Consider the following 13812-nt stretch of genomic DNA (forward strand, 5'->3'; position numbering starts at 1 on the left):
AGATGCAAAAACATCAGGGCCGACACACAACTCAAGCAAATAAAACAAACTCTGAATCTGTTTGACAACAATAATGACATGGCGAAGAAGACAAATGTTGAAAGCAGGATGAGCTTTCACATGAAAGTGGGGTCGATTGTGATTCAGCTAAATGGCCAGGTCCATTGGAAGGTCATTTGACCCACTTCCAAATCGGATTGACCCTTTCAAACGGGACAAAATTAAGTTTGTCACCATCTTGATCCGCTATTGTCCGTGCTGCGTGAAAGCAGCTGGAGTGACATTGTACGACATCTCTGCTTTGGGTTTGCTGCGAAGGACCCGGCTTGACTCATCTTTGTCAGTTTGTCTCACATGCACAGATTAAAAACACCGCACCATGTAGAGGATGATCAATTGAGGTGTCACTCAAGGACTGCTGAAGCTAGAGAGATCCGAACCATCCTCTCACTGAGAGCCAGGCATTCATCTCCCTGCTGCCTGCCCAACTTGAGTCGAAATCATCAAATATAAAAAACATGAAAAGATGAAAGTACGGACCGTTTGATGGAACCACTTTACACACACAGACACCTGACCACTTCCCCAGAGCTCCGACCGTCGTTGCGCTGACGCATCAACTGTGGCTGCCTTGGAACAAGTTCACACGCGCCTCCACATATGGATGCAAGATACATAAACAGAGCGACCCAACAGGATGACTGTCTCAGTTGTCGATGTCGGAAACCCGATCAGCTCTGTTTCCCAGCCATCGACTGAAGTCCTGTCCGTGCTAATTGCCGACATGATTTATTTGCTGCTGTTTCAACGCAGCCTCATGAACACAAGTCAGAGTCAGCTCACACACACGCCAACGTCGAAACTGGAAGCTGTCGTCTGCACTTACACGGCGACTTAAATCATGATATTGTTTTACCGTATGTTCACATCATGCAACTGGAGGCTTGGTTTCTTCGTGCTAACTGGGCTGAGAAGGATGAGAATTCAGCTGGAGGTGACCTCACTCCAGCCAGCAGATGTGAGGGAGAGCAACAACAGGGCAACAACCAATGCTTTTCAATTCTAATGAGGATGGTGACAAAGATGAATAGTCACAAACACAAATGGTTCGCTCACTCCTCCGTGCGCTCGCTCCACCTGTGTGCAATTAGCAGCAGACGTTTCCCGTCAGGAGGGTCGAGCAGTGCCAGGCAGACTGGGAATCAGACTGGGATCGGGCCCCTATGGGGAGTGAATTTCCCAACTTCCCAGTTAGACAACAAACAGAACAACACAGTGACAAGTCGAGGAACACAACACCATGGAACCAGACGTTTGGCTGAGGCGGCGCGGGGCGCCTGACGGAGCAGGAAAAAGTCCTGACTCGCAGAAATGCTTTAAGTGAGGAGCACGCTGAAGATACATGAGCTGACCACTGACTCAGGCATGGCCAGATGAGACACCTTGGTACAGCGACCGCATAACAATGCTCAAGTGGGTGTGAGTCTATTTTGCCAAACAACTTCATACATGATTAACTTTACCTGAAATATGTCTCACAAACCAAAATACGAAGATATATTTCAGGCAGAGCGCAGTTTTCAAGTGTATTCAATGTAGCAATAGCAAGCTTACAGTTTGTTTTCATGAATTAAACCTGAATTACAGTTCTTTCTTGAGTTTAAAATCACAGTCAAACATAGAATTCAGTTTGAACTGAGTGCTGATTTTACTCAGTTGTTGATGGATGAAGAATGAATGGAAGGCCTACCAGGTTATTTGTTTAGATACATAAATCTTACATACACATCTACATAGTTTCCTCTTTCTCGTGGACCTCTAAACTTGGCATTTGAGTACGGTGTTATTCGCCAGCCACCCTTACAGCGCCAGCACCAGAGCAGTTTTTATTTACAAACATGGTGTTCAACATCACAAAACTAAAATGTGCATGTATCTGAATTAGAATACAGCAATCTGGAAGGCTTCTTTCACCCGGCCATATTTTGTATCTACTTTGTTTTGTACTCGCCCATCGCATGTGAGATCACATCTTTATGGAAACGTTTCACATCATTTTCGCAGTATTGCCCCAAAATTGACAGCCATGATAACCTCAGCAATATTTTCCTCCTTATATTACCACCCTTTCTTTCTTTCTTTCAAACCAAGTCACATATATTCTTATGGATGTCTATGAACAAACGGTGTCCGAATTATTGATAGTCCCAAAACTTTCAATCTAACACCGGATCAGCCACTAGAGGCCGCTGTATCTTTGGTTCAGAGGCTAATTCCATGCGACGCGCTGACGTAAAACCAGGGTCTGCTTTATATATAAAGGCTAATTCAAAAGAGGGACCGCTTGGTGAAGCACCACGTTTTGTGGCTTTTGTTTTCTTTTCGGATTGCTGCTGTGTTTTACATTGTGTTTCGTGCGTTTCTGCCAGTCGTTTGAGCCTGTTCCTGGGGCAGGATACTGGAAGTTTCAATGGTTGAACCAGACAACAAAAGCAGGGAAAACTGAAGAGGACTGAAGGAAAGAGGTGATGGGGTCAATTGAAAAGAGTGACAGGGTATAAAACAAATCACATTTACCGGGTATCCATCCCGTCCAGCCTTGCCCTGGTGAGGTTAGAGATTAGAGCAGGAAGCAGGGAGACAGGTCAGCACACAAACGCATCACTCACATCTCCTACGTCACCTCTAATGCCTCATAACCTGCAGGGATTTATCTTTTGGAAAACACTGTATCTGAGAGTTAACAAGGATGAGACTAAAATCAACTTGGCGAGTGCTCGATCGTGTCACTCAATCACTTCTTCCTGTTCTACCACGATAGTTGATTCATAGTTGTTTATCATGTTGACAAGCGGTGTTTTCATTGCAACGAAACAAAACAGCAGCACAGACTGTATCCACGGTGTGGAGAACCATCTTTGTTCATGCACGTGTTTTATCTGTGTGCGAGAGCGGAGAGATGGATTTACAGTCCCTGAGAGGACGATAACCTGCCAGCGTTAAGACGGAGCTCTCCGACCATCACATGTTCACCAACACATACTTCCACAAGGCACTGAGAGGTGCACATGTGTGACTTTTGGATGCCTGAAGACAGTCTGATCATTGTTACCTGGAGTTGTGCGTGTGTGTGTGTGGCTGTGTGTGCATGCAGTTTACTACCTGGTGAGCAGAGACATGTACTTACTGGAGTCCCTGAAAGAGAAAAGTCAGATATTAGCATGACAAATCTATCACTGGAGAAACATTTCACATTTCTATGAGGCGTTAGCTGGAAAAAAAATCTTTAATTCATACTTCAGGAAAAATATTCTATTAAAAAATGACATGAATCTAGACAAAATCCAAAGGGCATTCAAGTTTGATCGAACAAATTATTTGTCTTCTTACAGATACATCTTATTATTATCATCTAACACAACTATATTAAAAGTCTGGCCCGGGTCTTTGCTCAGACTTTAAATGGCACATAGTCTCTGTGACAAATTTATGAGTAGTCAGCACTTCTCAAAGGCCGTCAAATTTATAAGGAAATAAAAAGCATTGCAGATCATTTTTTTGAACGGCTGCGGGGAGATGTTTGGCCTGCAGAAGGTGCCCTTCGCGACCACAAGACAACCCACTGATAGAAGCTGCTGCCGGTGATCTACATTCCACCGGCGTGTGGACGCAGTTTTACTGATCATGTAGAGGCCGATCAGTCAAGGGAAGCAGCTTGGAGAGTCGTCACAGCTGGCTCATGAAACCTAACTCAGAAACAGTAGTTTCTTTTATCGTTTGTGAGCGCTTCAGTTTATTTAGACAGAGATGAAATAATTTCCAGAGTCGCCTGAATCATAAAGACTGTAATCGAGCACCTAACTGAAAGGTTTGTGGGCAACCCGCTATGATCAACAGACTCCTGGACTCATGTTTTTAGTTAGGAGATGAAGTCATGTCAGGAATCTGGGGAATTAGATCAGGGACCAGCCGGGACTGAAAAAAAGTTTGGTATGTTCCGGCAAAGTATGTGTCTATAAAGAGGCCAAACATTTCTCAAGGGGAGTGAAGCGCTCATACTTTGATGTTGGGTTTCAGCACCAAGAACTTGACTTGAGTCTTACTTGATGTTTTGTGTTCTTATTGGATGCAACTTAATGCCACCGATTTCTCAAACCTGACAAGGGATTTCAACCTGCGATGCCGCATTGATGCCACAACAAATGACCCTGCGCTACCTGAAACAGGTAGTTGACTGAACATTTGATTTGTCTGACATGAAACAAGCAGCTTCACTAGCAACCAGTAAATGCCACAGTGGATGAGCAGAATGTCAAATGTAAACAAGATGGAAGAGAGCCAGTGGTCATCTTAGTCATAGTGGTTCCCTGCCTTTGTATGTGCCGTTCCATGACAGTGACAGGACGTCGTGTCTTTAGAGGTGCGTAAGCTTCCACCTTGAAACTCGAACTTCACATTAAGTGACATGGTGGTTGCTATTTCTAAATATTCTAATAATAAGAATAACCTGTCGGCCTCTTTTCTATTGGTGCCCTGGCTCAACAAGCAGCACTGAAGACTGGGGCTGTGCGGGCTGACTCCACGTCCACAGACATCCTTCAGGGACCTGGTGTCAGGGGGAAGCCCAGAGAAAGGTGCTGGGGTTTATGAGGCAGGGAGACCAAGTCAATTAAGTCTGGCTGTGTCTAGACACCCGCGGAAGGACCTCCTGGGCTGGACGCTTAAGAAAACAAACAAACTGGCAAATGAGCACCCCTAAACATTGAACTTGAGACTGGGGACTAATGAGAAAGAAAAAGTCCGGAAGTGCGAGTCAGAAGAAGAATGAGAACCGACATAAAGCCCGTCTTAACTGCTGTTTGAGAGGCCTTTCAAATGAACCTTTCTTCTGGTGGGCGCTCTAAGAACGGAGCACCAGCTTGCGTCTCAGACACAATAGCTGCGGAGCTAAACAACAGAGCTCAACCTAAACACAAGCACATTTCTTTTTTTAATTGCAGTCGCGCCGGCTGACAAACAATGAGCGAGGAATTAGTCAGCCCGCTGCAGAAGCTTTATACGTTGGGCTTTTGTTAACGTCAGATCCGTTTTGGAGTTTTGTACACAAGGTTAAAGCTGTGGTTTACAGCGCTCAACTGCAGACCTTAAACACTGTTGTGACTAGAAGCGATTTAGTTCAGGATTTGGTTTTATTACAATAATCATCGGCGGCACTGCTGAAGTTGTGAAGTGAAGCCAAAATACATGCTGTTCTGGTCTGTTTCGGAGCCTGGGGGAAGAGGCACTAATCGTATTTATATCTCTTGATTTTAAACAAATGGGATCGGAACAGGCGGATGAACGAAAGTGGACCAATATTGTTGTTCATCGAGAGTCTAAACATTAGCTTCCAACACAAATGGGCCAGAGCAATTCCACTAAAGCGTGTATGTTTTTCATACTCAAATTATTTGCAGAATAAAGTGAAGCATTTGGTCCCTGCTAAGTGCGGAAGTTTACTTGGAAAAGTGTTGACTGGAAGGGAGCAACCGACGACAGCCGAGGACCTCAGAAGTGGCGGTCGTGATGCAGTAAGGAAAATGAATGATCTATTTTCTTATATTACTATGTATGCTGCACAACCTAACTCCTTATGAGGTAATACTTTGGGCCAGTTTTGCCCACAGTCCAAAAACGTAAATAAATCCTTTTATACTTTTCAGACACGTTTTTATAAAATCCAGTTTGGCTACGATGGGTGCCAACAGACCTTGACCAAGCAGGTTCTCTGGGCATCGCATGGCATCGAAACACTGCGTACTGAGAACAAGATGCCCTACCTTGAAGCAGATTGCTCTAAAATGTCATCTTTTTTCCTGAATGTCATCAGAATTCTGAGATATCACACTGCAGACTCCCGACTTTCCATTTGAGTCAACATAAAAAAAGCAGCTTTCAGGGGACAGCGTTTTAATTATCGGACGCCCTCTAGATGTGTGTATGTAAGAGAGTTGAGACGGAGGTGAGGCTGAGCTGAGTCAGATGAAAGCAGCAACTGTGCGCCTGCTGGAAACACACATTTCTCATCACAAAATGTAGGAAATGGAAAATGTTCCGGAGAGTTCTGGGGGTCCCGACATAGTTACACTATCGATGCAGGGACACGCCCACTGAAAAATATCTAAGTTAAAACAAAATAAAATGCATAACTTCAGCAGCGTGATTTGACCAACTGCAATAGGCGACTTGATTTTCTCCAGCTGCGATGTGGGCATCTTTCAGCGCTAACCCGAGGTCCTTTTCGCCAGACCCATTTAAGTACCTTCAGATGAGTCCCACTTCCCAAAAGGATGGTGCATGAGTCATGTGTAGCAATAAAAGCTCTTGCTGATTGGTCACATATTCTGAGAAGCTCCTCTCAAAATAACCACATCTGCATGAATCACATCTGACCTGACACGCTTCCTGGTGGGCCGCTACTGTTTACAGTTGAGCGCATGATGATATGTAATACATTGATTCATAAATGAAACATCTGCTTTATCCATCCTGAAACGTCTGCTGGAGTCTATCGTCTATGGGTGGGAGGGAACGAAGACGGAGGAGAACGTTGGAGGCTAGTGAAGTTGGCAAGAGAGAATCTCATTAGGGTTGAAGTGCAGCTGCTACTGCTCAGCGAGGACGTCTGACATCTGGGCAAAGTTAGTGCAACCACATGGCCGAGGTTAGCGCGATGTCGGCACAAACAGGGAGGTGCAGCGAGATGGGCCAAGTCAGCCTCATCATCTACTGGCCTGACTCAAGGGTCACCACTTCTACCAGACCTCCAGCCTCATTCATTCACCCCAAAGCAAAGGTGGCAGGAAGAGGCTCATGTAGTCAGAAGAGCAAAGTTCTTCCAGGAAAAGAGAAGAAATAAACAGAGCAGGCGGTGGATGTCACTTACCAGGTTCTCCTCTTCTTCCCATCCTTCCACGCTTTCCTGGAGGTCCTGTGAAAACACACAGACAGAACAATAAATCCCCCAAATCAGCTGCACTGTGAGCATGAGCGGAGAACATGTCGGCATCACTGGCTGCGTCGCTGCTGGTGGTCGTGTGTTGTCTGGCAGGGAGGTTGTGTGCGAGGACTCAGCCAACACTTCATCCAGAGTCGAAATCGATGCGTGTTGTTGACGTACGGCACATACTCACACTCACAAACAAATATTAAAAACAATGGTGTATCACTGGTCTGGATCACCGCTGAACCCGTTTCAGTGTTGGGAGTCGGGCAGGTGCTGTTTCAGTTTACTCTGACATCCGCAAAGATTCGATACACTCGCACATCTGTGAACGATTTACTCAGCAATTAACCTGAACGTGTGCTTTGCGGACTCCAGGAACTGGACAACGTCAAGACTTGAGTTTGGCGAAGCTACTTTATTTCTGATCTGGATCAATAATTCTGCAGAGAATCACAGCAGGAGAACGCAGATGATGAGTGAGAGCCGCCCAGATCCTCTTCCAGCAACACAACTGTGACTCATTCCCACTGACTTGCTGGAGAACTCGGCCGACCTGCTGCTTTTTACAAGCTGGTACAACATATTACACTGGGCATGACTCAGATGCAAAACATAACCGCTGTTAAAAAGTTGGAGCGTAGCTTGGGAAGCCCATCCTCTCATTGAGCTTATAAACCAGGAACCACACTGGCTTCTGTTCTTGACACTAAGTGCTTGTGGCAGCAGACATTAATGTCATTATTAGCAGTATTGTAGCAGCCTAATCACTTCCTGAGTCGGCCAGAAGAAAGTTCCACTTCTTCCACCCATTACTTGCATCTGCCTTGCCCACTTACTTCCCTTCTGCTCTTTTATGTGGCGAGACTGTGCAGGTTTGAAACTGAAAGACTCCTTTCTAAAGTTGCACAAATCAAAGTGACATCAAGAGCAGCCACTCTCACATGTGAAGGGTTTAATGTTGATATCATCATGTGTTTTACAATACCAGGCCAACAGATTCTCAGCTCAGACCAGACTGTGTTCTCTTATACCTGTGTCAAATGGTGTCACAAGTGGGATGTGCACCTGACGACAGTGTAGGATCCACAAGAACAATTGAGCCTTGTGTGAAAGACCCTGCAGATGGAGACATGTCGCACTACTCACACACAAGTGGTGACTTTCTCTTACCTCTCAAGTCACATTAAAAGGGTAGGTCAATCCGCTTGGGGGGCGGGGCTAAAGATAAGGAAGGTCAACATGGCGGAGAGCTGTAGCCCTTTAACTACTGTGTAGATAATAGTAATTGAGGTCCATCAGATCGTATATAGGCATATTGGCTTGTTGAGTCATGAATTCCTCCAACTGCTGCCTTCAGCTTCACCTCCTTCTCATTTCTTCATCCTGTTCTGCTTAGGTCATGGCAAAATCTGGGGTCACACTTTTCCAGGGGCCAGGATTCAAGGCCACACTCCTTGGCAAATGGCGTCACAAGTAGGGTGGTATCGCAAGGCTACTGCATGAAGGACCCTAAGAATAATTGACCCCTTTAACCCAAGAGGTTGGGATGGAGAAATGAAGTGTAATCCCTTGTGGGTTTCAGCTCCCAATATTTGGGCTCATTTGCTGTGGTATTGAGCATCTGAGGGGTACATAACGCTGGAGCGGGGGAAGAGCATGAGGGGTGAAGGGCTCATGCTATGATGTGATAGGTGGTTATCATAAATATGAGTCAGATCCAGTGAGATCTGAGGATGGAGCCGTGTCCCGAAAGGCAATAACGTCAAGATGGATGCATGAAATCTTGTAATACCATCCAAACATTAACAACGTCTCCTCAAACGTGCATTCCAGGCTGGGAGGACCAGTAGGGGCCACGTCTGCTCTACCTTAATTCCAGCCATAAAAAGCAGTCGACAGCATGTCGACAGTTCAGTCGCCAAACACTGGAGGAGCGGGCGTCAGAGGACCGAAAGGCGAGGCTGAGATTGTTCCTGAGTGTCTGGGCCGAGGGGGAACGGAGGTGGGCGATGACAAGCTCGTACGAGACTCAATTGACTGCAGAAATTAATGGGAAAAACAGCAGGGCGCGTGTGCGAGAGGCAGAGTGCGTGCGGGTTCTTAAGTGAGCAAACAGCTCGGATTCCTGTTTGAGGAGGGTGTGAACATTATACCCAACGAGATGCATGACATGATATGGGTGTCACCAGAACCGAAATAGGAACAGAGCAGTGTGTGTTGGATCAAATATGGATGTCACTTTGGATTACAATTTACACTGCTTGGTGGATGCAGTGAACTTTAAAAGCGCCTTTGTTGACATCCACTGGATGCGCGATTAAACCTAAAGGAAAACATGAAACATTTCGGTGCTTAATGTTTCACTGGCGCACAGCTTTACACGACCAGTCTTTCCTTTGCATCTCTCCATCCTCCCTCAGCTCTGACTGTCTGTTTCTCATTGCAGTGCATCAGCTTGATTTAGCTACTGTGACATTTCTTGCAAACAAAGTGCTTCCAGGGAACAAAGCGCAGGTTCGGACAACCAGCGCCACCCCCTCTAGTCCCTTTCCAGGCCTCATTTTGTTTAACCCAACAACTGGGAGCAATAAAGAGCTAAATGAAAATAGCAGAATGTGATACTCTGTACACAAAACCGCAGTACTTACATCCATCTAACCCCCCCCCCCCCACCTCCATATCTCCTTTTACCTCCTGCAATAAAGGCAAACTCAATTTGGACAGAAAAGAAAGCAGGAGTGGTTTGTTTGAGATTAATAATGAAAGGAAGAATGTGGAAATTGTTTTGCTTTGATGAATGGTGCTTCATTTCTGTTGTTTCTCCGCCTTCAGAATCTGTGTCCGCAATCACCTCATCTGCACATACTTTTTGATCTCTACGTGTTCAGATATACGACGTCTATCGACCCAGTCATGGAGTTCCGTTCACTGCTAGACCTCCAGAGTCAAAGGTCACTTGAGCCAATCCCAAATCGTCTGTAAATAACGTCGCGTTCCGTTTGCCTCGGAAGAGAAGTTCAGGATGACTTAACACCCGAAAAAGATGATTAGAATCGCATTCCGCAAATCAGATAGATGTGCCGACTCATCCCCATTGAGCTCACAAACCAAACAGATCACTCACTAGAAGTTGTTCCTTCAACGGTAAACAGAGATGTCACTGAAATGTAAATCTGCACAGCCACGTAAACCAAGACCAGAGCAAAACTTTGAGAGGTGAAATCAAGTCCAAGACATACGAAAGTGAACACCACTAAAATCAAATCCTTTCCATACCAGCTCACTCTGAATATATAACCTCCATTTTTGACAATTTCATCCTCGAGATGGCAAAGAGTCTGAGCTTTTTTGAGACCAAGACCAGAGGTGAGTACTAGAGAACACTGCAATGATAGCAAGAGGAAAATACCAAGACAATCAATGTGTATATAAATTAAGGAAAATACATACATGAGGATATAAAAAATGTATGAGGTGCATGAAATTGTTGCACTTATTAACCATTTAAAAACTACTTTTCAGATGTGTGTGAGGGGCCATAATGCCAAAAGACATCAATGACAATGAAACATGACAGAAAAAAAATCCAAAATATTTATGTAGCTAGTACAAAATGGACAAAGAAGATTAAATGTGAGTCAGGGTATTAAAGTGTAAATATGCCATTAAACCTATAGAAATACTTAATAATTTATATGCATTTTATTTGTATAGAAAGGCAAACAAACCTATGGAAATAGTTCAAAATATATTTTCATTTTTCTTTCAATACAGTTCGAAGGACAAGAATTATACACAAAGCGGCAAATGAAAAGTAGAAAAAAAGAAAAAAAGTCTTAGAACAAGAACATGTTACTGTTGAACCTAATGGGTAAATAAGAAACAGGGCAAAGAAAACATTCATGAGGGCCATAGAAGTACAGGCAAAGGGCCACATATGGCCCCTGGACCGCACAGAGCTGAGCTAAAGTGTTGAAGAATAAAGGCAACATTTAATGTGAAAATTATTCTCTTGACCACAAACCAATAAAAATCCTGGGAAGCTACTTTCACCCGCTTCATAGCGTTCAAGATTTGGTTGGGTTTTTAAAAAAGATCGATTCGATCCTCCTTCCCTCATCTTGATCCACACAAATGTGCTAACATGAAGCTCCACTCCTCCCTCCCCGCCTGCCGATCCCCTCTCTCTCTGTTTGTCCAGCTTTTGTTCCAGCAAGATGGGGGACACATGCTGGGGATGTAAACAGCCAGGGAAAGTGAAAGAGACACCGGATGTGATTCATGTTGTGATTCATTCGCCAGCCGCTTTGGATCTGTGCTGGGTCGACAGGGGTTCAGACGCTTACCCTAATTTCTAATCCTCTCCGTCGTTCACCATCAAGTGTTTACCGGTTTATCCTAGGAACTTCCAGTGTTGTTGCTGTGGATTTATGAAGCACACTCATGCGCAACATCTGTCTTCTTTCATTCAGCGCCATAAATCAGCGTAATCCTACTTTTATTTTGAATCCCGCAGGATTTAAGAATGCAGTGTTGTTCCTTGTTTTGGGGAATCTATGTCCAGTCTTGTTACATCTACACAGCCAGTTTGCTCTTTGCTAACAAACATGACAGTCATGTGAAACTGGTTTATTCTGTTTTCTTTGTCTTAAATTGACCATCAAGGTTTGAAGCGAAACGTGAAGCAATAATCCGACTTTTTTTTTTTACAGATTTCATCATCCTTTATCATGGTATTTTAATACAATTGTCCTGTCTGCTTCTTCCCTTCATGGAGTCACAGGTGAGGATAGTTCATCCTAGCAACTCAGGGTGAGACGCAGGGACACCATGGATAGGTCACCAGTTAAGAACAACGGACCAAACGGAGCAGTACCAACGAAAACCGTGAGGGCAGTGTTGCTGTTACTAACTGATATGTGGCTCTAATGAGACACGAAGAAGACGTAACAATGGCGGACATTCTCCATCCTCCAGTCGCGACACATTTGGTATGGTAACCACTTCCTACAACGCGACCTGTTGTAGGAGTTTGGGTACATTTTCGTACGTCATAAAGACAGTTCAAATCAATAAAGAGCAGTAACGCACGGTAAGACGAATAAAACGATTTATTTGACGTTGATAAAGTAATTCGTTCTGTGACTAACCCACCTAAAGAAACCGGTTGAAGCCGTCCAAGCATCATACAGCGGTAAATACAACCCTGGAAGTCGATGTGTCCTGGAGACTCCGGTTCTCCTCTGGCTGTTGAAATGTCATGAGTGAGCGGTGCTATACCGTAAACATCACGGAGAACGTCTGAGATTGGGAAACGGGAATCCGAGAGCACTTGGGCCGAGCCTTCCTGTTCCAGCTTCAAGTGTTGCGTGACTGTGGAGTGCTGTTTCTTTCGGAGGAAAAGTGGAAGATGCTTGGCCTCATGTGTGTTCAAGTGGTGTTCCGTGATGTTTCTGTCAGGGCTGACTAGCGCTGCTCTAAACCTGCGCGTGTGTGTGCGCAACACTTTCTCTGCTTTCAAAGCCAGGGTTGTTTGGGTGTTTAGCTCCGCTGCGTCATTCACTCAGTGCTAATGAGCACCATCAAAAGCTCTTCATCATCAGAACCCATTTCACTTCCAATTACTTCTGACAGAAAGCGCCTTTTAGCCTAACCTGATTATGTGTTTACGGTTATTCTGTGCAAGCTTAAAACCAAAAAGCCACCATTATACAGATTTGTCGTTTGATGTGAGGGAGGAGACCAATGTTGCGTTGACAGGCGGCTCCATCAAACTCCACCGGCGCGCCCTTACCGAGGCCTCGCCTCTTGAACGGGACGGACATATTTAAGTTGATGCCGCTGCCGAGTTTTAACACTCCACTCTCAGACACAGATGTTAACTGAAACACCAGTACAGGTGAAAACAAGCATCAGATCAGAAACAGATTAAGGTGACGTTGTTCAGTCAAGACTCAGTTGTTGCAGTGCGTTACGGAACTAGTAGTACTCCACTGAGGAGAAATGTGAGGCTCAAACCATTAAACGTGCTGAAAGCCTCCTTGAAGTCAGTCAGAATCTGAACGCTAACTTGAAGCGATCGCACACAGGAACCAGCCGCACACGGAGCGACAGATCATGTCAAAACACTGACGGTGGGATGTAAAAACAAACCCAGTAGCAGCTGAGGAGACGAAAAATGAGCAGATCACAACAACGTCCAGCGAAACGTCAACCGGCGACCTGCACTTTTGTGACACTTATTATCCAAAACAGATTGAGATGAAACTTTGGTGCACAACTCTGTGGCAGCCACAACATCATATTACTAGAATAACGGTGATAATAAGAAGAGTGGCGAAGGCTGTCTTCGTGCAGCTCCAGTTGTTTTCCAACTCCAGTCTGTTGCGTGACAATTCTGATCAGCGAGCTGACCAGGCAAACAAACTCTTCTCGGCTGCATGTGAAGCCCATGTGCGCCGACGCGGTCACACCTTCACAGTCAGCAGTGTGTTTGTTGACACTGGTCATGTGGGAGAGTGAACTTCTGAAGGTCTGCTACCGAGAGACGCTGAAATCATGTGGTTTATGCTCCTAGAATTAAGCGCAACAAATCAATTTAGTCAATAGTGAATCAAAAGCGAAATTAAAATGGCGCATGCCATTGTTGTTGAGGTGAGACTGTGTGTAGATAAGATCAGCTTGAGGCCACCAATGCTGCGAAAACTTCCTGAGTGCCTGAAGGCATGAACACCTCAGCATGAATAAACACACGGTTTAGCACGACTGGTCCTCACGCAACGCTCAAATCAAGAAAAAACTTCAGCTCCTGACACCGTGGTCTGTAG

General features: G+C 45.0%; 1 protein-coding gene across 1 annotated transcript in view; it reads right to left on the minus strand.

Annotated features, from left to right (window-relative positions):
• LOC128767702 (collagen alpha-1(XXIII) chain-like) overlaps window positions 1-13812 on the minus strand; it is a 115220-nt gene that overhangs the window by 25818 nt on the left and 75590 nt on the right. Inside the window, 2 exon segments of the mRNA XM_053879926.1 lie at window positions 2578-2604; window positions 6906-6970. Of these exon segments, the coding sequence (XP_053735901.1) occupies window positions 2578-2604; window positions 6906-6970 (92 nt within the window).

The sequence above is a fragment of the Synchiropus splendidus genome, chromosome 11, assembly GCF_027744825.2.
Source record: "Synchiropus splendidus isolate RoL2022-P1 chromosome 11, RoL_Sspl_1.0, whole genome shotgun sequence".
In the NCBI taxonomy this organism is placed as follows: Eukaryota; Metazoa; Chordata; class Actinopteri; order Syngnathiformes; family Callionymidae; genus Synchiropus; species Synchiropus splendidus.